Source organism: Moschus berezovskii, chromosome 8 (genome assembly GCF_049115385.1).
Source record: "Moschus berezovskii isolate FMDL1 chromosome 8, NW_MosBer_1.0, whole genome shotgun sequence".
Taxonomy (NCBI): Eukaryota; Metazoa; Chordata; class Mammalia; order Artiodactyla; family Moschidae; genus Moschus; species Moschus berezovskii.
The window spans coordinates 98,331,461-98,354,658 of record NC_142467.1 but is presented as its reverse complement, the minus strand read 5'-3'; the positions used below and the strand labels follow the sequence as shown (position 1 = coordinate 98,354,658).

The following is a 23,198-nucleotide window of genomic DNA, read 5'->3' as shown; positions in this document are numbered from 1 at the left end:
AGAGACACAGTATGATAAAGAAAATTTAGCACCATGGTAATTGTGGAACCTATGGGCTTCCCTGGTGCCTCAGTTGGTAAAGAATCCGCCTGCAATGCGGAAGACCTGGGTTCAATCCCTGGCCTGGGAAGATCCCCTGGAGGAGGGCGTGGCAACCTACTCTAGTATTCTTGCCTGGAGAATCCCCATGGACAGAGGAACCTGGCAGGCTACAGTCCATGGGGTCACAAAGAGTGGGACACAACTGAGCGACTAAGCACAGCACATGAATATTCACTGTACTCTTCTTCCAACTTTTCTGAATGTTTGTAACTGTTCAGATAAAATGTTGGAAAAGAAAGCCTGCCTCCTGATTGATCAGGTGGCGGCTTGTGTCACAAAAGCAGGGACAAACATTCCCTGCGTGTCACCTGCTGAGAGGACTCACTGCCCTCTGTGAGAGAGACTGGCCCCAAAACTGGACATGGAACCTGACGCTTGGTTGGTCAAACTGAGAACAGAGGAATGTGTTAAACTACATCACAAGGACACCATCAGACTGGTGAAGTCTACAGTGCGAATAGCGTAGTTTCTTCAACAAATATGTTGCAAGGGGGGAAAGGAAGAAGAGGAACCCAAAACTTACAGGAACTTGCCTCCAACCAGAAGCGGTGCATGAACCTTGTTTGGATTGCTAATAAATATTTATTTATTGATTTTACTTACCTATTGGCTGTGCCAGGACTTAGTCATGACATGTTGGCTCTAGTTCCCTGACCAGGGATAGAACGTGGGGTCCCCTGCATTGGGAGCACAGAGTCTTAGCCACTGAACCACCAGGAAAGACCCCTGTTTGGATTTTTATTTGAATAAACTGTAAATGACCATTCATCAAATACTGAAGAGACAATTGGGAAAATCTAAACACTCTATATAATGATATTATGGGATGACTGTGTAAACTTCTCAGTTGTGATAATGACATTGTAGTTATTGCTTGTGGTAACATCTCTCAAGATATATACCAGTTTTAACAGATGAAATGCCATGATTTCTGGGATTTGCTTCCAAATGATCCAGTGGCAGGGTTCAAGCTGAAACAAGACTGGCCATGGGGAGACTTCCCTGGTGGTCCAGTGGCCAAGACTCTGGGCTCCCAATGCAGGGGGCCCAGGTTTGATCCCTGGTCAGGGAACTAGATCTCACATGCTGCAACGAAGCTCCCGAGTGCTGCAACTAAGACCTAGGACAGCCAAAAGAAAACAAAGATGGGCCATGAGTATTAGAAGCTGCTGATGCTGGCTGTTGGTTAAGTGTGCGTGTGTGCTAAGTCACTTCAGTCCTGTTCGACTCTTTGTGAACCTATGGATCATAGCCCTCCAGGACTGAACCCGCATCTCTTGGGTCTCTTGCCTTGGCAGGTGGGTTCTTTACCACTAGCGCCACCTGGGAAGCCCTTCTTGGTTAAGTGTAGGTTCATTATATTATTCTTCCTGGTTTTGAATATGCTTTAAGTTGTCCATAATAAAAGTTTAAAACAGGTAGCTGCCCAATGCAAACTACTAAATATAGAATGGATAAGCAACAAGGTCCTGAGATCTGACCAAGGAGCTCACCTTCTCCTACACATACATCAAAAATACACAACCTAGAAGGGTGGGATGGGGTGGGAGATGCAAGTGAGGTTCAACAGGGAGGGGACACACACATACTTACGGCTGATTCACGTCGATGTGTGGCAGACACTAACACAATATTGCAAAGCGATTATCCTTCAATTAAATATAAATAAATTAAGAAAAAAAATACATCTACAAGGAATTCCCTGGTGGTTCAGTGGTTAGGACTCTGCGTTTCCACAGCAGGAGACATGGGTTTAATTTCTGTGCTTAGTCGCTCAGTCAAGTCTGACTGTTTGCAATCCCTATGGACTATAGCCCACCAGGCTCCTCTTTCCATGGAGATTCTCCAGGCAAGATTACTGGAGTGGGTTGCCATGCCCTCCTCAATCCCTGGGGGAACTAAAATCTCACCTGCTGCCTGGCTGGTAAAAAAGTCTACAGAACACTGGCAGATGTCAGACTTCTAAAAGAGCAAGAAAATCTCCACATAACTGGGTAGGACAAAAGAAAAAAGAGAGAAACAACAAGGTCCTACTGTATTGCACAGGGAACTGTATCCAACATCCTGTGATAAACCATAAGGGAAAGTAATTTAAAAAAAAAAAAAGAGAGAATGCAAAAAAAAAAAAAAGCTGCTCAAGATAATGTTGAAAAAAGAATGAGGAGAGACCTGCCTTATCAACCATTGAAATATTTTCTGGGGGCAACGACTTCCTAAATTACTGGGTTAGATCGTGCAGCTGTTCCCACTGGGAATCTATCTTGCAGGTGCCCCTGAATGTGGGGGCACCCATGTGAGCGCACAGTCACTCGCTGTAACGGCAGCACGGGTGCAGCAAAGGGTTAGGAATGACTACATGAACCTCTGCAGGGAACAAACGCTTATCATTTTTTTTTTCTTAAGAGCTTTCTTTTTTGAGATTTATTCATTTTCTGCTGCACTGGGTCTTCGCTGCAGCTCGGAGCTTTTCTCCAGTTGTGGTGAGTAGTGGCTACTCTCAGCTGTGGTACCTCGGCTTCTCATTGTTGCAGAGCATGGGCTCAGCAGTTTCAGTTCCCAGGCTCTAAAACACAGGCTCAGTAGTTGTTTCGTAGCATGTGGGATCTTCCCAGACCAGGGATCGAACCCGCGTCTCTTGCACTGGCAGGCAGATTCTGTATCACTGAGCCACAGGGAAAGCCCACTGATGCCTTTTGAATGATGAGTTACACTGATGCCTTTTGAATGATGAGTTACAACACAACCGTAAAATAGAAAGCTTGCCTCGGAGACCTGGTTTGCGGGGGTTGGGGGTAGGGAATAGGTTGGAGCTCTAGATAGCAGTGCATATTATTCTTTCTGTGCATGATGGGAAAACATGTGCACAGATTGCCTTATGTTTGGATAAAATGTGTCTGGAAGCCGAACAGGAAACCAGATGACATTAGTTGCTCCCAGGGAGGTGCCAGTGATGGCTGAAGGACAGAGGAGGGAAACATTTTAGTACTTATGTCAATATTACCCATCCAAAAAAAAGAGGAGGGGAGGATTTAGAATTACACTGAATATTTTATTTATTTTAAATAATTAATTTAACCAACCAGTCCATTCTAAAGGAGATCAATCCTGGGTGTTCATTGGAAGGACTGATGCTAAAGCTGAAACTCCAATACTTTGGCCACCTCATGCGACGAGTTGACTCACTGGAAAAGACTCTGATGCTAGGAGGGATTGGGGGTGGGAGGAGACAGGGACGACAGAGAATGAGATGGCTGGATGGCATCACCGACTTGATGGACATGAGTTTGTGTGAACTCCGGGAGTTGGTGATGGACAGGGAGGCCTGGCATGCTGTGATTCATGGGGTCGCAAAGAGTTGGACACGACTGAGCGACTGAACTGAACTGAATCAACCTTTTTCTTTTTAAGTACTTAAAAATATTTATTTGGCTGCAGCAGTTCTTAGTTGCTGGCTCATGGGAGCTTCGATCTTCATTGCAGCACACGAGATCTCTAGTTGCTGCCTGTGAACTCTTAGTATGGCATGCAGGATCTAGTTTCCAGACCAGGGAATTGAACCTAGGCCCCCCTGCATTGGGATTGTGGAGGATTAGCCATTGGACCACCAGGGAATTCCCTGCTTATTTAATTTTAAAAGCCATTATATGAAATTGCCTGGCGGACTAGTGGTTAGAACTCTGTGCTTTCACCACTGTGGGCCTGGGTTTGATCCCTGCTCGGAGATCTAAGATCCTGCAAGTTGCATGTATGGCCAAAAAAAAAAAAAGAAAAGAAAAAACTATTATATAAAGAAAATATTACTAGATTCGTGTGAAGTTGTCCAGCCAGGAAAGCTGCAATGCAGAGGGTCTTGAGAAATCCCTGGGGAAAGAAATTTAACTGTCTTCCACAATGTAGCTTCCCTGGTAGCTCAGCTGGTAAAGAAGCCACCTGCAATGTGGGAGACCTGGGTTCAATTCCTGGCTTGGTAAGATCCCCTGGAGAAGGGAAAGGCTACCCACTCCAGTATTCTGGCCTGGAGACTATTAGTCCATAGGGTCAAAAAGAGTCAGACATGACTGCTGCTGCTGTCAAAAAGAGTCAGACATGACTGAGAGACTTTCATTTCACAGTGTAACTGACCCACCTCAAGAACACCTATTAAGTAGAAACATGTTGGCAAACACCAGATTAATAATAATATCAAATGTTTATTAAGCACTTGTTTGCATATCTCTCTGCTAAGCATTTGATGACCTTATTAGCTCTTTACATTAGTCCTACAAGGCAGCATGATCTCCATACTGTCCAAGGGACTCTCAAGAGTCTTCTCTAGCACAATTTGAAAGCATCAATTCTTCGGCACTCAGCTTTCTTTATGGTCCAACTCTCACATGGACATCATGCTCCTTAAAGGAAATCAACCCTGAATATTCATTGGAAGGACTGATGCTGAAGCTCCAATACTTTGGCCACCTGATGCAAAGAACTGACTCATTTGAAAAGGCCCTGATGCTGGGAAAGATTGAAGGCAGGAGGAGAAGGGGGTGACGGAGGATGAGATGGTTGGATGGCATCACCGACTCAGTGGACATGAGTTTGAGCAAACTCCGGGATATGGTAAAGGACAGGGAAGCCTGGCGTGCTGCAGTCCATGGGGTTGCAGAGTCGAACTGAACAACAACGAGGCAGCAAGCTGGAACATCCCAAGTTCATAGTTGAGAGCTCAGGCTCAAAGTGGGGAAGCCATGTGCCTGAGGTCTCACAGTGAGAAAAGGGTGAAACTGGCAATCTTCTCTACATGGCATGTGATCCTCCAGTCCTTTGTTGATATATTTAACATATATCTTGAGGGCCTTCTGTGTTCTAGGCACTGGTCTAATTGCTAGCTGGTTATTCAGAAGTGAGCAAAGGCTGAATATTTGAATCCCGCTTCTTCTGCTGTTGAGTGTCTGGCCCTAGCTGCAGTCCTCAGGGGAGCAGATCCTTACTGAAAAAGGGACCAGGGACCATGCCTCTAGCAGAGGAAATACCAGTTTATACCCTGTTAGGGGAGATAGTGGGCTCAAACGGCAGGAGCTAGGGGAGGGCAAAAAGATCAGATTCAGGACTTCCATGGTGGTCCAGTGGTTAAGACTCCACACTTCCACTGCAGGAGGCATGGGTTTGATCCCTGGTTGGGGAACTAAAGTCCCACATGCTTTGAGTGGCATGGTCAAAAAAGAATCAAATTCAAGAGCCTGGTTAGCTCCTTGTTTGTCCCGGGTCCCTCAGGAGTCTGTGTCAAGCTCATGACTTTGGAAGGGTCCATGATTTGAATGTTTGTGTCCCTTTAAAATTCCTATGTGGAAATCCTAAATTTCAAAAATGGGGCTCCCCAGGTGGTTCAGTGGTAAAGAATCCACCTGCCAATGCAGGAGGAGACACAGGAGATTCAGGCTTGATTCCTGGGTCAGGAAGATACCCTGGCGTAGGAAATGGCAACCCACTCAGTATTCTTGCCTGGAAAATTCCATTGACAGAAAAGTCTGGTGGGCTACAGTCTACAGGACTGCAGGGAATTGGACATGACTGAGCATACACATGCATGCGTGTGTGTGTGTGTTTGTGTGTACACACAAAGTAATGGTATTAGGAGGTGCACAGGTCATGAGGGTGGTGCCTTCACGAATGTGATTAGTGCCCTTATAAAAGAGGCTCCAGAAAGATGCCTTGCCCCCTTCCACCTTGTGAGGACACAGTGAGAAGGCATAGGCTATGAACCAGGAAGAGGTCTTTTACCAAAATTCAACCATGTTGGTGCCTTGATCTTGGACTTCCTAGCCTCCAGAACCATGAGAAATAAATTTCTGTTGTTTATAAACCACTTTGCAGTATTTTGTTATAGCAGGCCAAACAGAATAAGCCTAGGAAAGTCAGTTCACTGGGGTGGGGTCTCCCAACAGTGGTAAGGCACAGGGAGTCAGTGAGGCTGGCCTCCCATCTTGAGCTCCTCTTAGGTTAAGGACCAGGAGTTGCTCTCACTGGGTACTGTATGCTCCAATCCCCTCAAACAGAGCTGCTGGTGAGCTTCAGCAGACACTGAACACTGAGGGTGCCTGGCCTTGGTATTTCTCGTGGTATGATCTGAGGATGGGTACGAGGTTCTGGAAGGTTGGGCGGAATGAGGCCTCTGCCTTCCAGCAGTCCTTCATGAGGCAATAGATCTGGGGAAAAGAAAAAGTTTGTTAAGCATTCCAAACGGAATAAGTCTAGGAAAGTCAGTTCACTGGGGTGGGGTCTCGGGACAACGGTAAGGCACAGGGAGTCAGGGAGGCTGGCTTCACCAGGTTGTGAACTCCACTCTCTCCCTGGTCCCACAGTGGGGGAGGGGGGAAAGGGAGGATCTCACCTCAGAGGGGCATCTCTCTGGTTGTGGCAGCCTCTCCCCTCGTTCCAGCAGCTCCGTGAGCCTCAGCACCGTCATCTGCCCTTGGGTGAGGCCTATGAGCTCAATGAATTTCTACAGAAGAAACAAGAGAAGCTGTTTTTTAAGAGACAGAGCTGCCTCAATAGAGGTCAGGAGCCAGGAGCTGGATGGCAGAGATTCTAAGGGACCCTCAGGGGCCAATAGAGGATGAGATGGTTGGATGGCATCACCGTTTAAGTGGACATGAACTTGGGCAAACTTCAGGAGGCGGTGAGGGACAGGGAAGCTTGGTGTGCTTCAGCTCATGGAGTTTCAAGAAGTCAGACATGACTTGGCAACTGAACAACAACCATTTCTCAGCTGTATAACTTGAGACTTATGACTTCACCTGTCTGGGCCTTGGTTCTCTCATCTGTAAAATGGGTGATAAAATCTACCACCCGGGGTTATTGTGAAGTTGGATAAAACTTTTTTTCTTTTTTGGTCACACCATGTGGCATCTGGGATCTTAGTTCCCCCACCAGGGATTAAACCTGCACCCCCTGCATTGGAAGCAAGGAGTCTTAACCATTGGGCCATCAGGGAAGTCCCTAGATAAACTAATATTCATAGTGTAAGTCTGGATTAGATGTTTGGTGTCATTATTAAGCTTCCCAGCTAGTTGTTTTTGCCTGTTGAGAATCTTAATATCTCTTCTCCTATATACGCACTCTGATTGGCTTTGGGCATAAAGCCCTAGCATACTCCAAGATCCTCTTCTTGGTCCAGAACTACACAGTGATTGGCTTCCTTGAGGGCACGTGAACCAAGCTGGACCAGTCAGAGTCCTGAATCATGCTGGAAAAAGAAAGATCCTCCTCCTCTCAGCTAGGTCCACTGTGGCCAAAGCAGAGGGTGGGCTTGTTTTGCTTTTTCAGAAGGCCCACTGGAGAAATGCTGTGCTGTGCTGTGCTGTGCTTAGTCGCCCAGTTGTTTCCAACTCTTTGCGACCCCATAGGCTATAGCCTGCCAGACTCCTCTGTCCATGGAATTCTCCAGGTAAGAATACTGGAGTGGGTTGCCAGGCTCTCCTCCAGGGGATCTTCCCAACCCAGGGATCAAACCTAGGTCTGCTGCATTGCAGGCAGATTCTTTACCATTTGAGCCACCAGGGAAGCCCATGAATACCCGAGTGGGTAGCCTATTTCCAGGGATCGAACTGGAGTCTCCTGCATTGCAGGCAGATTCTTTACCAGCTGAGCTGCCTGGAAAGCCCCGAGAAATGCTAATAGTGGTTAAGACTCCACGTCCCACTGCATGGGGCACAGGTTCAATCCCTGTCAGGGAACTAAGATCCCTCATGCTGCATGATATGGCAGAAAGAAAAAAAAAAGCTACCAGAGAGAACAGCAGAGTCAAGAGATGGAGAAAACTGGGTTCCTAATGACATCTGATGATCTAGATTAGCCATGTTCCCACTGTCCCCCTCAGGTTTACAAATGGCAGAATTAGCTGTTCCTATTTGAGTGGGTTTCTGTCACAGTCCCCTCTGCATTGTAAGTGGTCAATTTTATAGAATAGGACTGTGAGGGACACCCATGGGGTTGGTGTGCAGGCCTGGCTCTCACCGAGGGGGGGCTCTGGCTGGAATCACAGTAGGTCAGCAGCTCATACATGAGGACCCCAAAGGACCAGACGTCTGATGCATAGTAGAACTTACACTCCTTCAGGCACTCCGGGGCATACCTGGGGAGAAAGGGCACTTAAGCCATGGGCCAGGCCAGATTGGAGTCCTTATCTGAGGCTTAGGAGCCCTGTGGCCCCAGTTAGGGCCCCACCCTTAAGAGTGGAGGGGCAGGGTCACTGAACCCAGGCCCTGTTGTCTGGGACCCCAGCATCCATCTACTCCACCCTGTCTGCTCCGGGTGACCGTGGCTCCGCCCACCCACCCCTTCCGCTGGGTCCCATCTGGTTACCAGAACACAGGACTGTCCCCATCCTCGCGCACGCAGTAATACTCGTGGCCTTCGGGCACGGCCTTCGTGAGGCCGAAATCCCCGATCTTGACCAGCCTGTTGTTGTCCAGCAGCACGTTGCGCGCGGCCAGGTCTCGGTGCACGTAGTGCTGTGTATGCAGGTAGGCCATACCCTGGGGGCAGAGCGAATCTGGATCAGTGTGGGCAGGGCCTGGCCTGAGGAGGCGATGGCGCGGACCAGTCGTGAGAAGCGGGTAGGACGGCAGATGGTGCGGGAGCAAAGCCGGACAGCAGAGGAGGGGCCACAAGGGGTCGCTCCCGGGCTGGGGGCGAGAGAATTAGGAGGAGCCAGGTGCTGGGCGGGACCACGTCAGCGGTGGGAATTACATGGGTTAGGGGTCTGGGCCGGTGGGGGTGTGGCCTGATGATGGACAAAGATAGAGGAGAGCCCGCCCAGGGATTGCGGGTCGAGGCCAGCAGAGGGGATCGGAAGCTCAGGACAGGCCAAAGAGGCGGCAGGTTTTGGGAGTAGGGGCAGGCTGGCCCACCTCGCAGATCTGCAGGGAGAAGAGCAGCAGCTGGACCAGCCCGACATTGTGCCGGGGCAAGTAGTCTCGGAGGCTGCCCAGGGGCATGTATTCCATGACCAGCTGTACCGACTTCTCGCCTGACACCAGAGAGGGGCAGCGCATAAGAGCGGTGGAGGCTAGGACCGCGGGCTGTCCACCCTGCACCCCCTAATCCCAAGGTGGGGAGGGAGAGCGAAAACCCGTCCACACTAGGAGCTGTCCTCAGGGGGGACCATCCAATCTCGACCCGTCCCCTGGCAAGGGAGCTGACATGGCTCCCACCCATCCTGACCTCAGAAAAGTATCTCAGAATGGAAAGAAGCCAGCCCGGCCTCACCCACCTTGGTGTCCACAAACTGTCCTAGGACTGAGAGGCGGAGGTCATGTTGGCTCCGCCCACAAAGCCCCACCCACGCTCTAGTCCCGCCTCGTTACATTTCCGGGCCCCGCCCACCTTGGTCCTCGCAGCAGCCCTTGTACTTGACGATGTGCTTGTGGTAGAGCGTGCGTAGGATGTCGATTTCTCGCCTCCAGCCCGTCCGGAGCTGGGGACCGCAGCCTGCCTTGAGGGCCTTCACGGCTACCATTTCACCAGTGCCGTCGTTGGTCGGGTCGTAGCAATACAGGCTGACCTTTCCGAAGTGACCCTGGCCGGAGTGTGCAGGAGGGTCAGCCTCACCCCAGCTCCCCAAGCCTACTTTCCAGGCAGGTCTATTTGGAAAATCCTAGGCCCCGCCTGCTCCTTGTTGATGGGGGCCCCTGGGAGCTGAGGCCTCCCTTTCAATTCCCCGGGGCCTCCCTTGAAGCTGAGGGTCTCTAAGGCCAGAGCTTTCTTACAGCCGAGGCCCTGACCCCGGTCTTCCAGACCCCACCCTGGGCATCCAGGCCCCGCCCCCAGCCCTCAAGGCCCCGCCCTCACCTCACCCAGATCCCGGATCTTTTTCAAATATCGCTTGTGGAAAACTGTGGGATCTGAAGCCAGTGAATCTGGGCTCACAGACAAGACATCAGCGAGATCTGGAAGAGCCACAGTGGGTGAGTCCAGACGACCGCTCTCTCCCCCAAGGAGCCATACTTGCGGGCACAGAAAGCCGATGACTGCTACCCCCCCAGCTCTGATCCTCCAGACAGGGAAACTTTTTTTGCAAGGGTTGAAAAATTCTATTTGTCTAAAATGCATAGTTGACTGCACCAAAACCGACACCTGGGATGTTTTGAGATTGGGTTAAGGGCACAAGCTTTTCATTAACAACCAAAACATTTGCCAGGGTCTAATTCACCCAAAGAAGTTGTGGCTCTCCCCAAGCAAAACACTGAGAGCTGAGAGCGGGAGGGGGAAGGGCTTTCCTGGTAGTCAAGAGGTTAAGAATCTGCCTTGCAATATAAGGGACACTGGCTTGATCCCTGGTCCAAGAAGATCTCATGTGCTGCGGGGTAGTTAAGCCCCATGTGCCACAACTACTGAGCCCACCCGCGGCAACTACTGAAGCCCATGCACCTAGCATCAGTGTTCCACAAGAGAAGCCACCACAGTGAGAAGCCCAAGCACCACATCCAGAGAACAACCCCTGCTCACCACAACTAGAGAAAGCCCACACACGCAGCATTGAAAACCCACCACAGTCAAAAAAAATTTTTTTTATCTTTTTTTTTAAACAGAGAGCTTGGGTAACCCCTCCCCTCTGCTTAAGTGAATCAGAAACCCACACATACTCTAAGCCATTGTACAGAGACTTGGGGACACAATGTCTGTGTCCCCAGCCCCTCCCTCCCTCCTCCAGGGTCCCCGCCCTGGCATGGTGCTCACTCTGGGGCTGTAGCTGAGTGAAGTCACGCAGGATGGTGCGGAAGGATGGCCGCTGGGCTGGCTCATAGGTCAGGCACTGGCTGGTGAGTGTGGCCAGCTCTGGGCAGGAGGGCTCAGGCAGTTTGTGCTGCTTCTGGTAGAAACGCTCTTTCTGGTGGGGAGGAGACTAGAAGGAGTCAGTGTACGCCCTCAATCCTGGTCCCGAAGGAGGCAGAGTCAGGTCCTCAGAGGGACAGGGTGGACCAGTCGGCTCCTTGTTCTTGTCATTCCCATTTTACAGATGAGGCTACTGAGCCTCCACAAAGGGATGCAGAGCTGGCCATCACTGCAGAGTCTGGACTGGAACTCAAGTCCGGCCACCTGTGCTATACTAGAGCATGTCAACCTTGGCCTTTTCTGCTTGGATTTCCACCTGCCTCTGAGGATGGAAAGGAGGCAGCCAGGCCTCGCCCACCTTGGTGTCTACAAACAACATCCTCCCCCTGGGACTGAGAGCCTCTAATTGGCCGGGTCCTGCTGGCCCCACCCACCAACTCCCAGGAAGTTCCTACGGTCTTCAGCTCCCTGAATGCACTTAAAGCCTCCCAGCCTTTGCAAAGGCTGTGTCGGCCACCTAGGCTGCCCTTCCCAGCCTGGGACATTGTGGTACTTCTGCACTTGGATTAAAACCTCCTCTGGGAGGTCTTGTCCCACCCTTCAGCTGGGTCAGGGGCATCCTTTGGGAACCCCTCCTCTCGACAGCCTGTGCTTCCTCCTTGATGGCCTGGATACACTGCCTAAAACTAAAGCATGTGACCTGGGACGTCCCTGGTGGTCCAGTAGTTAAGAATACGCCTTACAGTGCAGGGTATGTGGGTTCAATCCCTGGGTGGGGAACTAAAGATGCCACACACCACTGGGCAACTAAGCCCATGCGCCGCAACCAGGGAAGCCTGTGTGTTGCAACTACTGAGCCTGTGTACTCTAGAGCTCAAGCGCCACAACCTGAGAGCTGGCACATCTCAGCGAAGACCCAGAGAGCCCAAAAATTAAAAAACAATAATAATGAATAAAACAATTAAAAACGATCACTTTATAATAATAAAGTATGTGACTATCTGCTGTGACCATGACCTTATGCGGCTTCCCAGGTGGCGCTAGTGGTAAAGACCCAGCCTGCCAATGCAGGAGATGTAAGAGATGCGGGTTCGATCCCTTGATCAGGAAGATTCCCCTAGAGGAGGGCATGGCAGCCCACTCTAGTATTCTTGCCTGGAAAATCCCATGGAGAGAAGAGCCTGGTGCGCTACAATCCATAGGGTTGCACAGAGTCACATACGACTGAAGTGACTGAACACACACAACCTTATGAGGTCGGGACTGCAGTTCATCGCAACTGACAGATGAAACTGATGGAGCCCCAGCAGGATGAGACTGAACGGCCAGAGGGGAGGCAGCTCTGAGCCTGAAACATGCCCTCTGGACTCCTTGGAGGGGTGCCAGCGGGCCCAGGGGTGCTCCGACCATACCTCGGAGGGACTGCGGCCCTGCAGGGGGGCCTCGCCGTCGAAGCAGATCTCCAGGAGGGTGGCACCAAAGCCCCACTTGTCAGCTGCGGTGCTCAGGCTGTTGGCTCCACCAGACAGGCACTCGGGGGCTGTCCAGGGGATCCGCTCCACCCGCTCTGGGGGCCGGGGTCAGAGGTCAGCAAGGTAAAAGGAGTGGGGCAGCCCGTCCCTGTGCCCAGCACCTCCTGGGTCCTCACCCTCCCTGGAGAGGGCACTCAGTCCCACGCCGGGGTCGCTCAGCTTGATGAAGGGGCTGGTGCCCTCCGCCAGCCCCAGCCGTGCGAGCAGGATGTTCCGGCCACACACATTGCCGTGAGCCAGGCTTTTGTCTTCCTGGAGTGGTGTGGAAAGAGGGCGTGGTCACTGGGGGCTGTAGATCTTACCCCTACCCATCCCACATGGCCCATGTGAAAAAGAAAATTGTGGTTATTATGGATATGGCAGTGCATTGTCATAGTGACAAGGCAGTCCAAGGTCCCCAGTGAGTCCTTGTTTTCCCAGCACTGGAGGCCAAGGCTCTCAGACAGGGATAAAAGGCCAGAGGACCTCACAGTTGTCCTCAGTCCGTGTCAGGTACACTTCTGCCCCAGGGCCTCTGCACTGTCTGTTCCCACTGCTTGGAATGCACTGCCCCTAGATGTCCTCATACCCCCCACCCCTGCCCCCATCACCTCCAGGTCCCCTTAGTGAGACCTTCCCCGACCCACCTATTTAAGGCTTCACCTCTTCCCCAAATTGCAGCAAATCCTCATCTCCACCTCTGTTTTTTTCCCCACAGTTCTTGCTACTTTCTGACACATCATGTAATATACTTAATTATTACTGGCCTGGGCAAAAAGTCCATTCAGTTTTTTCTGTAAGATGCTATGGAAAAGCCAGAACAGACTTTTTGACCAAAATGTTTCTTGTTTATCCCTCCCAGGTAAAATGCCAGCTTCCCCTAAGAACGGAGACTTCTGCTTATTTTCTTCTCTCCTGGGTCCCCAGGGCCTAAGACAGAGCCTGGCACACAGAGGGTGTTCTGGAAATGGGTGACTGGAGCAAAAGGGGCTGAGGATGAATGGCAAGAAAGAACAAACAGAAGCAACTCCCTTTGGGTCTTGGATATCAAGCTGGGGAGTCAGGGGGACATGGGAGCCACAGGGGTGGGTGAGCAGAGGAGGTTCATGGAAAGATCTAGTGGGTAGAGGGATGTGTTGAGGCCTCCATTACCAAATGCGGGGGTTTCCCAGGTGGCACGAGTGGTAAAGAACCCACCTTTCAATACAAGAGACATTAGGGATGTGGGTTTGATCCCTGGGTCGGGAAGATCCCCTGGAGGAGGGCATGGCAACCCACTCCAGTATTCTTGCCTAGAAAATCTCATGGATGGAGAAGCCTGGCAGGCTACAGTCCACACAGGGTTGCAAAGAGTCAGACACGACTGAAGTGACTTAGCAAGCATGCCCCTCTGAATGCGGGGGCTGCCCTGGCCCTCACCACCCACCCAGGCCTGGCTTGCAGGCCACGTACCAGGTAGCTGAGGGCGCTGGCCAGCTGCTGGGCCACTGCCAACTTCCAGGCCAGGGGCACGCGGCCCCTCTCCCGCCGCAGCCACACATCCAGGGGCCCGTGCTCCACATACTCGGTCACCATGATGTCTGCAAAGGCCCGGTTACTTTAGGTGCTGCACACCCGCACACTCTCCAGAGTGCCAGGGGCAGGACCCAGGGGCTGAGGCTCCCCTGGGGCAGGGCGCCAGGGGAGACTTGGGAGTGACTTGAGCGAGAAGAGAAATGTGGACTGGAGTGCAGGCTGAGGTGGGGGCAGGGTGAGGCCAAGGTGCAAGGTGGCATTGGGGTCCAGGGTAGGGCTGCGGCAGAGAGGAGGCTGACAGTAAGTGATGGAGGTCAGGAGGGGCCTGGGGAGCCGGGGGGAGGGGTAGATGATTGGAGGGAGAGGAGCTGGAGGTTGGAGTCTGAGTGACACTTGGATCCCCCAGGGCTGGGGTGCCTGTGCACTGGGAGGGGTGCGAGGTCAGCATGCGGACCAGTACTGGGGAGAAAGCAGGAGAGATGGACCTTTGGGTCTGGGGGCTGCCCGTGGCCGCCCTACACAATGAAGTACATGCAGAGGAGGCGGGGTGGAGGAACAGGGGCTGAGCTCTGGGAAGATGGGGGCCCAGCAAAGCTGGGGTCTGCACGGTGCCACGCATAGAAGGGGTCAGAAGGTACGCAAGGGTGGGGCTGGAGAGGTGTCTGGTGGTAAAGGGAGTTTGGGAAGCAGTCCGGAGTCAGAGTGGAGGTGGAGGGTTGGGGAGTAGCCAGGGATCACGGCACAGGTATGGGTTAAAGTGTAGACAGGGTTCAGGGTGTAGGTGGGAGTCGAACAGGCATAGGTTGGGGTGCAGTCAGGGCTCGGAGTGTAGGTCAAGGGGTCAGTGTACAGTCAGGGATAAGGATGAAGGTCAAGAGTATGAGTGGGGCCGGGCTGTCACCGGGGCGGGGATGTTGAGGGTCTGTGTGTGGGGGGGGACAGGGCCACTCACTCTCGGAACCGTGCACGAAGACGCCGTGCACGAAGACCAGGTGCACGTGGGAGACCTGGCTCATGAGGCTGGCTGTCTCGTAGAAGGCCTGAGGGGGTGGGGCAGGTTAGGGGGCCACAGACGCCTTCACCCTGCCCCCCACCCCCGGGCTGCACTCACTCACCAGGGCGATGTCGTGGTGACTGGGGTCTAGCACCTTGAGTACCACACGCAGCTTCTGCCCACGGTCCCCAGCGGGCACGGGGGATTCCTCGCCATCTGCCTTGTCCCCCTCGGGGCCTCCGCCCCCCACTCGCAAGAGGCCCTCATACACGTTGGTCCTTGTGCCCTGGCCTAAGTGGGATAGCTGGGGGAACGTGGAGGGGAAGCTCTCCATGGCAATGGCTTAAGGCTGCCTCTCTGGGCCCCATACCTGCAGGGTTCCTTCCCCCTCCCCCATTCCACCCCCCATCCCCTATCCCAGGGCCATCCCCCCATCCAGGTCCCCCCAACCCCCTCACCACCCCCACCCCTGCCACGCACCTGGGTGATGTCTTCCTGGCGGACTCGGTAGAAGCTGAGATGACTGAGGTTGAGCGGTCTGGTGCTGGCCTTAGGCCCCCGCATGACGATGAGGTTGGAGATCTCTGGGGGCGGGAGTAGTCCCTGAGGGCTGTCACGGATGGGAGAGGCCTCCTCCCGCCCCGATTCCCTCGAGGCACCCCCACCTCCGTACCTCCTGGCTGGGGCAGGCAGCAGCGACGAAGGGAAAAGCAATCATCACCGGCCCGCAGCGAGCAGTCCTGCAGGGCGGCCCTCAGCTCCCGCACGCTGGGGAAAGACCGGCCCCAGCCCTCCAGCATGACTGTCCCGGCCCGGAGCTCAATGGGGAACTTCCGCAGGCGCAAGCCCTTGGTGCCGGGAGCCTGGAGCTGGCGGCAGCAGGGGTGGCAGCGGTGAGCAGGGGTCCAGGCAGGGAGCGTGCCCAGCCCCGGCCCAGAACCCCCACCCCACGCCCACCTGGTCGCGCTGAGCCACTGTGAGGATGAGGCGGTGGAGGTGGCTGGTGCTCCAGTGGATAAGGTAGAGGCCGGCCTCAGGCTTCAGCTTGGCCAGCACGAATGGCTCCCTAGATGGGTGGCAGGTAGGGAGCGGGGGACCATTAGGGCACCTGGGGGCACTGCTGGACCCACGCCTGGCAACAAAGACACATAAAACCTGCCCAGCAGGGCACACTTCCAGCTGGGAGAAATGTCAGACACTATGTCTGAACACACACATGAAATGTCACACCGTCCCACGCATGAACACGCAGACACAGACACGGAACAGACACACACTCATGCATAATAATTGTCAGACACCATGGCAAACAAGGCGACACACACATACACAGAGCAAACAGCTGTCAGATGGCAGACGGACACACGGCCAGCCACAGACCCCATCACTCCCAGTTCAGTTCAGTTCAGTTCAGTCCCTCAGTCGTGTTCGACTCTTTTCGACCCCATGGACTGCAGCACACCAGGCCTCCCTGTCCATCAACAACTCCCAGAATTCACCCAAACTCACATCCATTGAGTCAGTAATGCCATCCAACCATCTCATCCTCTGTTGTCCCCTTCTGCTCCCGCCTTCAATCTTTCCCAGCATCAGGGCCTTTTCAAATGAGTCAGTTCTTCGCACCAGGTGTCCAAAGTATTGGAGTTTCAGCTTCAGCATCAGTCCAATGAATATTCAGGACTGATTTCCTTTAGGATAGACTGGTTGGCTCTCCTTGCAGTCCAAGGGACTCTCAAGAGTCTTCTCCAACACCATAGTTCAAAAGCATCAATTCTCTGGCACTCAGCTTTCCTTATGGTCCAACTCTCACATCCATACATGACTAATGGAAAAACCATAGCCTTGACTAGATGGACCTTTGCTGGCAAAGTAATGTCTCTGCTTTTTAATATGTTGTCTAGGTTGGTCATAACTTTTCTTCCAAGGAGTAAGCGTCTTAATTTCATGGCTGCAGTCACCATCCACAGTGATTTTGGAGCCCCCAAAAATAAAGTCTGTCACTGTTTCCACTGTTTCCCCATCTATTTGCCATGAAGTGATGGGACCAGATGCCATGATCTTAGTTTTCTGAATGTTGAGTTTTAAGCCAACTTTTTCACTCTCCTCTTTCACTTTCATCAAGAGGCTCTTTAGTTCCTCTTCACTTTCTGCCATAAGGGTGGTGTCATCTGCATATGTGAGGTTGTTGATATTTCTCCCGGCAATCTTGATTCCAGCTTGTGCTTCTTCCAGCCCAGCGTTTCTCATGAGGTACTCTGCATATAAGTTAAATAAGCAGGGTGACAATATACAGCCTTGACATACTCCTTTCCCTATTTGGAACCAGTCTGTTGTTCCATGTCCAGTTCTAACTGTTGCTTCCTGACCTGCATACAGATTTCCGAAGAGGCAGGTCAAGTGGTCTGGTATTCCCATCTCTTTAAGAATTGTCCACAGTTTCTGATGATCCACAGAGTCAAAGGCTTTGGCATAGTCAATAAAGCAGAAGTAGATGTTTTTCTGGAACTCTCTTGCTTTTTTGATGGTCCAACGGATGTTGGCAATTTGATTTCTGGTTCCTCTGCCTTTTCTAAATCCAGCTTGAACATCTGGAAGTTCACGGTTCATGTACTGTTGAAGCCTCACTTGGAGAATTTTGAGCATGACTTTACTAGCAGTGAGATGAGTGCAACTGTGCGGTAGTTTGAGCATTCTTTGGCATTGCCTTTCTTTGGGATTGGAATGAAAACTGACCTTTTTCAGTCCCGTGGCCACTGATGAGTTTTTCAAATTTGCTGGCATATTGAGTGCAGCCAGCACTTTCATAGCATCATCTTTTAGGATTTGAAATAGCTCAACTGGAATTCCATCACCTCCTTTGTTCTTAGTGATGCTTCCTAAGGCCCAGCTGACTTCGCATTCCAGGATGTCTGGTTCTAGGTGAGTGATCATACCATCGTCATTATCTGGGTCATGAAGATCTTTTTTGTATAGTTCTGTATATTCTTGCCACCTCTTCTTAATATCTTCTGCTTCTGTTGGGTCCATACCATTTCTGTCCTTTATTGAGCCCATCTTGGCATGAAGTGTTTCCTTCGTATCTCTAATTTTCTTGAAGAGAACTCTCGTCTTTCCAATTCTATTGTTTTCCTCTATTTATTTGCATTGATCACCGAGGAAGGCTTTCTTATCTCTCCTTGCTATTCTTTGGAACTCTGCATTCAGATGCTTATATCTTTCCTATCCCCCTTTGCTTTTCACTTCCCTTTTTTTCACAGCTATTTGTAAGGCCTCCTCAGACAGCCATTTTGCTTTTTTGCATTTCTTTTTCCTAGGGATGGTCTTGATCCCTGTTTCCTGTACAATGTCATGAACCTCTGTTCACAGTTCTTCAGGCACTCTATCAGATCTAATCCCTTGAATGTATTTCTCACTTCCACTGTATAATCATAAGGGATTTGATTTAGGTCATACCTGAATGGCCTAGTGGTTTTCCCTACTTTCTTCAATTTAAGTCTGAATTTGGCAATAAGAAGTTCATGATCTGAGCCACAGTCAGCTCCTGGTCTTGTTTTTGCTGACTATATAGAGCTTCTCCATCTTTGGCTGCAAAGAATATAATCAATCTGATTTCAGTGTTGACCATCTGGTGATGTCCATGTGTAGAGTCCTCTCTTGTGTTGTTGGAAGAGCGTGTTTGCTATGACCAGTGCGTTCTCTTGACAGACTCTATTAGCCTTTGCCCTGCTTCATTCTGTACTCCTCAGCCAAATTTACCTGTTACTCCAGGTGCTTCCTGACTTCCTACTTGTGTCGCCACTCCCAGGGTGACACACAATACAGTCTGGCACACACACAAAGGTCAAAGATCACAGACACAGCTGATCCCCCACTGTAACATGACAGCCCAGGGGCCGGCATCCCAGACCCAGAGGTGAGCACGGTCGTAAACACAAACAGGTACCGCAAGGTGACATGGCCCCACAGGCCCCGGCAGCTCCACAGACTGAATGTTAGCGTCCCCCTAAAATTCCTGTGTTGGACTTCCTGGTGGCTCAGCAGATAAGGATCCACGTGCCAACGCAGGGGACGTGGGTTTGATCCCTGCTCTGGGAGAATTCCACATGCTGTGGAGCAGCTAAGCCCACAAGCCCCAACTACTGAGCCCTGCTAGCCCTGGAACCCCTGCTCCACAACAGGAGAAGCCCACACACCGCAACTAGAGAGTAGCCCCTGCTCTCGGCAACTGGAGAAGAGCCTGAGTAGAGCAACGAAGACCCAGCACAGCCAACAGTAACTAAAGTTTAAAAAAGAACACAATAATTCCTGTGTTGAAGCTCTAACCCCCGAGGTGACGGCATTAGGAAGTGGGCCTGGGGGAAGGTGATTAATCATGAGGGTAGAGCCCTCATGAATGGGATTAGTGACTTATAAAAAATGGACCCCAGAGATCTCACTCACCCCTTCCACCATATGAGGACACAGCCAGCAGACTGAACTTGTGGTTATGAAATAGGAAGTGGGGCTCTCATAGACATCGGATCTGTTAACACCTTGCACTTGGACTTCAGAACTATGAGAAGTGTCTGTGGTTTCTAAGCCACTCAGCCATTGGTATTCTATTTGAATGGACTAAAAAAACGCTGACAAAGCCCACAGACTTCCATGAGACCACAGCCCCTTGAGAGGTGAGGAGGCTCACCCTCCTCTGGCGTACAGACTAGGCTAGGAGGGGTGAGACCTCTTATGACATGCCTCCCCCACCGGCAGCTAGTCCCAGTATCTCAGGTAGGACAAGGGATACCCAGGCCAGAGGAGCTGACAGTCACAAACCGCAACCTGGCAGCAAACGGGATGGCCACATACACATCAATGACCTTATGAGCCCTGACACTCAACCTTCTCAGCCACACACGTCCAGGCGGGCATGCTCAGTGACTCACAGTGACCAGGGGTGAGTCACATTACAACTCCAGGGGTGGAAACACCACATGTATCTCTCGATGGCCACCAGCATCTGAGAAACACACAGTCGCGTAAAAGTCACCAGTCAGGTGTGAAAATATGTACTGACAATTTAAAATGCAGTTGGGGGACTTCCCTGGCAGTCTAGCGGTTAAACTCTGTGCTTCCATTGCAGGGGGCACGGATTCAAGGTTCAGTCTCTGGTCGGGGGGATTGAGTTCCCACAACCTCATGGCAATGTCAAAAAATACAAGAGAAACAAAACAAAATCAAATGTAATCACCAGAGCAGTGACACAGCTGTTAAACATCCAGACATGCATGGGGACCCAGTCCCAAAGCCAGGCGCTCTCAGAATGGCACACCACCCATGCCATTACAGGTGCCCTCTCTCCCTGCATAACCTCTATTTGCACACATGAATGGGTCACACATGCACCCACACGATCACTCACTGATATGAACACATGTACAATGCGGTATGAGTGAATCCTTGCACAGTACACGCAGGCCCATACAGACACACGTGTACTCACTAGACACAAATGCTGGCACACACATGCACCCACACACATGCATGCAGACTCAGGACACACACACACTGATACATGCTCACTGAGACTTGAATGTCTGCACACCAGCGTGCACTCACACAGGTGGGTGGACACACGGGCCTTCCCGCCCTAAGACGCACAGGCACACACTAAGACATCAATGTGCGCACACTTCCTCTAAACTCCACAGTCCCTAGAGCTCACTGCCCAGCTGGCGGCTGCCCCTCCTGCTCTGTCCCCACCCCCCCACCCGAGGCACTCACAGCAGGGGTCCATGGATACCATCCTGGATACTCATCACCAGCCGTGGAGGAGCCACCTCATGGCACAGGTAGTGGTTTGAGTCGGCGGTCAGGCGAAAGTAGCCATCCACCAGTGACACCAAGGACAGGGCAGCAGCCCGGGAAGGCAGGGTCAGCTCCTGCAGGCCGGGGGTGGGGGTGGGGGATCATCAAGCAGGCATCACAGCCAGAGGCATCTCCCCCCCGCTCAGCTCAGCTCCACAGCCCCAGGCCCCACCAGGCACTTGTTGTCCTGACAATAGATGCTGACGTGGCATTCCTTCAGCACCACGTGGGTGATGTCCTGGAAGTCGCAAAAGTAGGACCAGGGGGTCGCCCGAGGCCTGTCCACTGGCTCGCCGCCCGCCTCCTGGGCCTTCATTTTCTTCCCAGATGGGTCAGCATCAGGCATCCTGCTGCCGCCACCAGCACCACCACCATCACCAGGCCCCTGGAAGCCAGCATGTGGGGCAGGTGAATAGAGCAGGGTTGTGCCTGTTCAGTCCCCCTGCCCTTCCCTCCCTCAGGAGAGGCAGAAGCCGGAAGGACCAGGTTACCTATTCGGGCATCTATCCATGAGTGCAGTGTCACAGGCTGGACGGGGGACCCATCCAGAGAGATACAGTCACCAGAAGATGGAACTTTGGGGAGGGCAGAAAGGGTGCTCCTAGCCCTCTTGGCCCCAGAGGTCAAAGGTGTTCTCCAGAAGCAGAGACCCTAGCCATCAGCTCCCCAGGGCGGGCAGGCAGAGGATATATCACCATGGGGTTGAGACAGCTGCTGTCCCTCTATTGAGGGCCGAGCTGAAGGAAATGGGCTTGGCCTGGAGCTGATCCAGGCTGACAAGGTAACCAAGTATATGGCATAGACTTAATTCCACGGCAGACATGAAGAATGTCATATTATTGAAAGGGTTCTGGAACCAACATGCATTGGAAATGCTTAGGCAGAACATTAAGACTGAACTTAATTCTTGATTGCAGGCCTTATTAGAGCCTTTAAGACACAATTCAAGAAACAGACCCCCATGCACAGACAAACATATCCCAGAGACATGTAGGGAAAACCACCTTTGCCATAGCCACCTTCCGAGGCCAAAGTCAAGGCTGAGCAGGAGCCCACACCGTCCACTGTTAGATGGTAGAGGCACCCCACTCACCTCCGCCGGTACCAGCCGCCACTGGATGCCTTCCGTGCCTGACACCAGCACCTCGTGGGTGGGGGGTCCGGCAGCAGACTCAGACCCAGGGTCGCGAGGGGCCTGCCCACCGTCCCGGATGTAGCAGGGCTCCCCCTCGGCCTGGGACAGCAGCTCCAGGTGGCACACGGGCACACGCTCTGTGCCAAAGCGGGGCGCCAGTCGCTCGAGCGTGGCCAGGTACTTCACCATGACAACCTGCTGAGAGAGGCAGCCCGGCTGGAAGGCCCGCAGGAACTTGCGGAAGATGCTCCGTTGGCGCAGCCGCGTCAGAGCGTTGTGCTGCCGGATCTGCCGCCGGAAGGAGCGTGGGATGCAATCCTTGAAGCTGTGGGGACGACCAAGAGGGGCAGTTCAGGGGCCCCGGTTGGGCGATGATGGGGAAGTGGTTTAACCTCTCTGAACCTCAGCTACCTCGTCTAGAAAACAGGCAACCTAAATGCCATCGACAGATGAGCAGATAAAGATGTGGTATACATATATAATGGAATACTATGCAGCCATGAAAAATAAGGAAATCATGTCAGCTGCAGCAACATGGATGCAACTAAAAATTGTCATCCTGAGTGAAGTAAGTCAAAACGAGAAAGACAAACACCATACGATATCACTGATACATGGAATCTAAAACCCGACAGGAACTTCCCTGTTGGTCCAGTTGATAAGACTCTGTATTCCCAATGCAGTGGGCCTGAGTTTGATCCCTGGTTGGAGAACTAAGATCCCACATACCACAGCTAAGCTTGTGTGCCACAACTACTGAGCCCATGCATTCTAGAGACTATGTACCACAACTAGAAAAGCCTGCACAGTACAATGAAGAAAACGGTGCAGCCAGAAATTTTAAAAATTAATAATTAAAAAAACATTTGACACAAATGAACTTCTCTACCAAACAAAAGCAGAATTATGGACATAGAGAGAAGACTGGTGGTTGACAAGGGGGAGGGAGTTGGGGGAGGGACGGAGTGGGAGGTTGGGGTTAGCAGATGTAAGCTTTAGTATGGATAGACAAGAAGATCCTACTGTATTGCACAGAGAACCATATTCAATATCCTGTGATAAACTATAAATGAAAAGAATATTTAAAAAAATATATAACTGAATCAACTTGCTGTACAGCAGAGATTAACACATTATAAATCAATGGTACTTCAGTCAGAAAATATTAAAATTGAATAAAAGTACAAACAATAAAAAGCAGGCAGGCTGTTATGAAAGTGGAAAGAAAATGTGATAAAGCGCAAGCATGCAGGGCCAAATGGTGTCCGGGCCAGAGCCCAGG

At 51.8% G+C, this 23,198-nt stretch overlaps 1 protein-coding gene across 4 annotated transcripts in view; it reads right to left on the bottom strand.

Annotated features, from left to right (window-relative positions):
* Positions 1-4,272: 4,272 nt before the first annotated feature.
* TYK2 (tyrosine kinase 2) overlaps positions 4,273-23,198 on the bottom strand; it is a 29,558-nt gene continuing 10,632 nt past the window's right edge. For all 4 annotated transcript variants that reach the window (XM_055429909.2, XM_055429908.2, XM_055429907.2 and 1 more), the window contains 19 exons: positions 21,875-22,241; positions 20,954-21,166; positions 20,698-20,855; positions 15,895-16,003; positions 15,611-15,806; positions 15,418-15,521; positions 15,059-15,241; positions 14,896-14,983; positions 13,881-14,008; positions 12,566-12,701; positions 12,330-12,484; positions 10,822-10,972; positions 9,934-10,031; positions 9,469-9,661; positions 8,994-9,112; positions 8,446-8,618; positions 8,098-8,215; positions 6,473-6,583; positions 4,273-6,287 (listed from right to left, as the gene is read on the bottom strand). In XM_055429909.2, the coding sequence (XP_055285884.1) occupies positions 6,153-6,287; positions 6,473-6,583; positions 8,098-8,215; positions 8,446-8,618; positions 8,994-9,112; positions 9,469-9,661; positions 9,934-10,031; positions 10,822-10,972; positions 12,330-12,484; positions 12,566-12,701; positions 13,881-14,008; positions 14,896-14,983; positions 15,059-15,241; positions 15,418-15,521; positions 15,611-15,806; positions 15,895-16,003; positions 20,698-20,855; positions 20,954-21,166; positions 21,875-22,241 (2,935 nt within the window). In that variant the 3' untranslated portion in view covers positions 4,273-6,152. The remainder of the gene's footprint in view (positions 6,288-6,472; positions 6,584-8,097; positions 8,216-8,445; positions 8,619-8,993; positions 9,113-9,468; positions 9,662-9,933; positions 10,032-10,821; positions 10,973-12,329; positions 12,485-12,565; positions 12,702-13,880; positions 14,009-14,895; positions 14,984-15,058; positions 15,242-15,417; positions 15,522-15,610; positions 15,807-15,894; positions 16,004-20,697; positions 20,856-20,953; positions 21,167-21,874; positions 22,242-23,198) is intronic.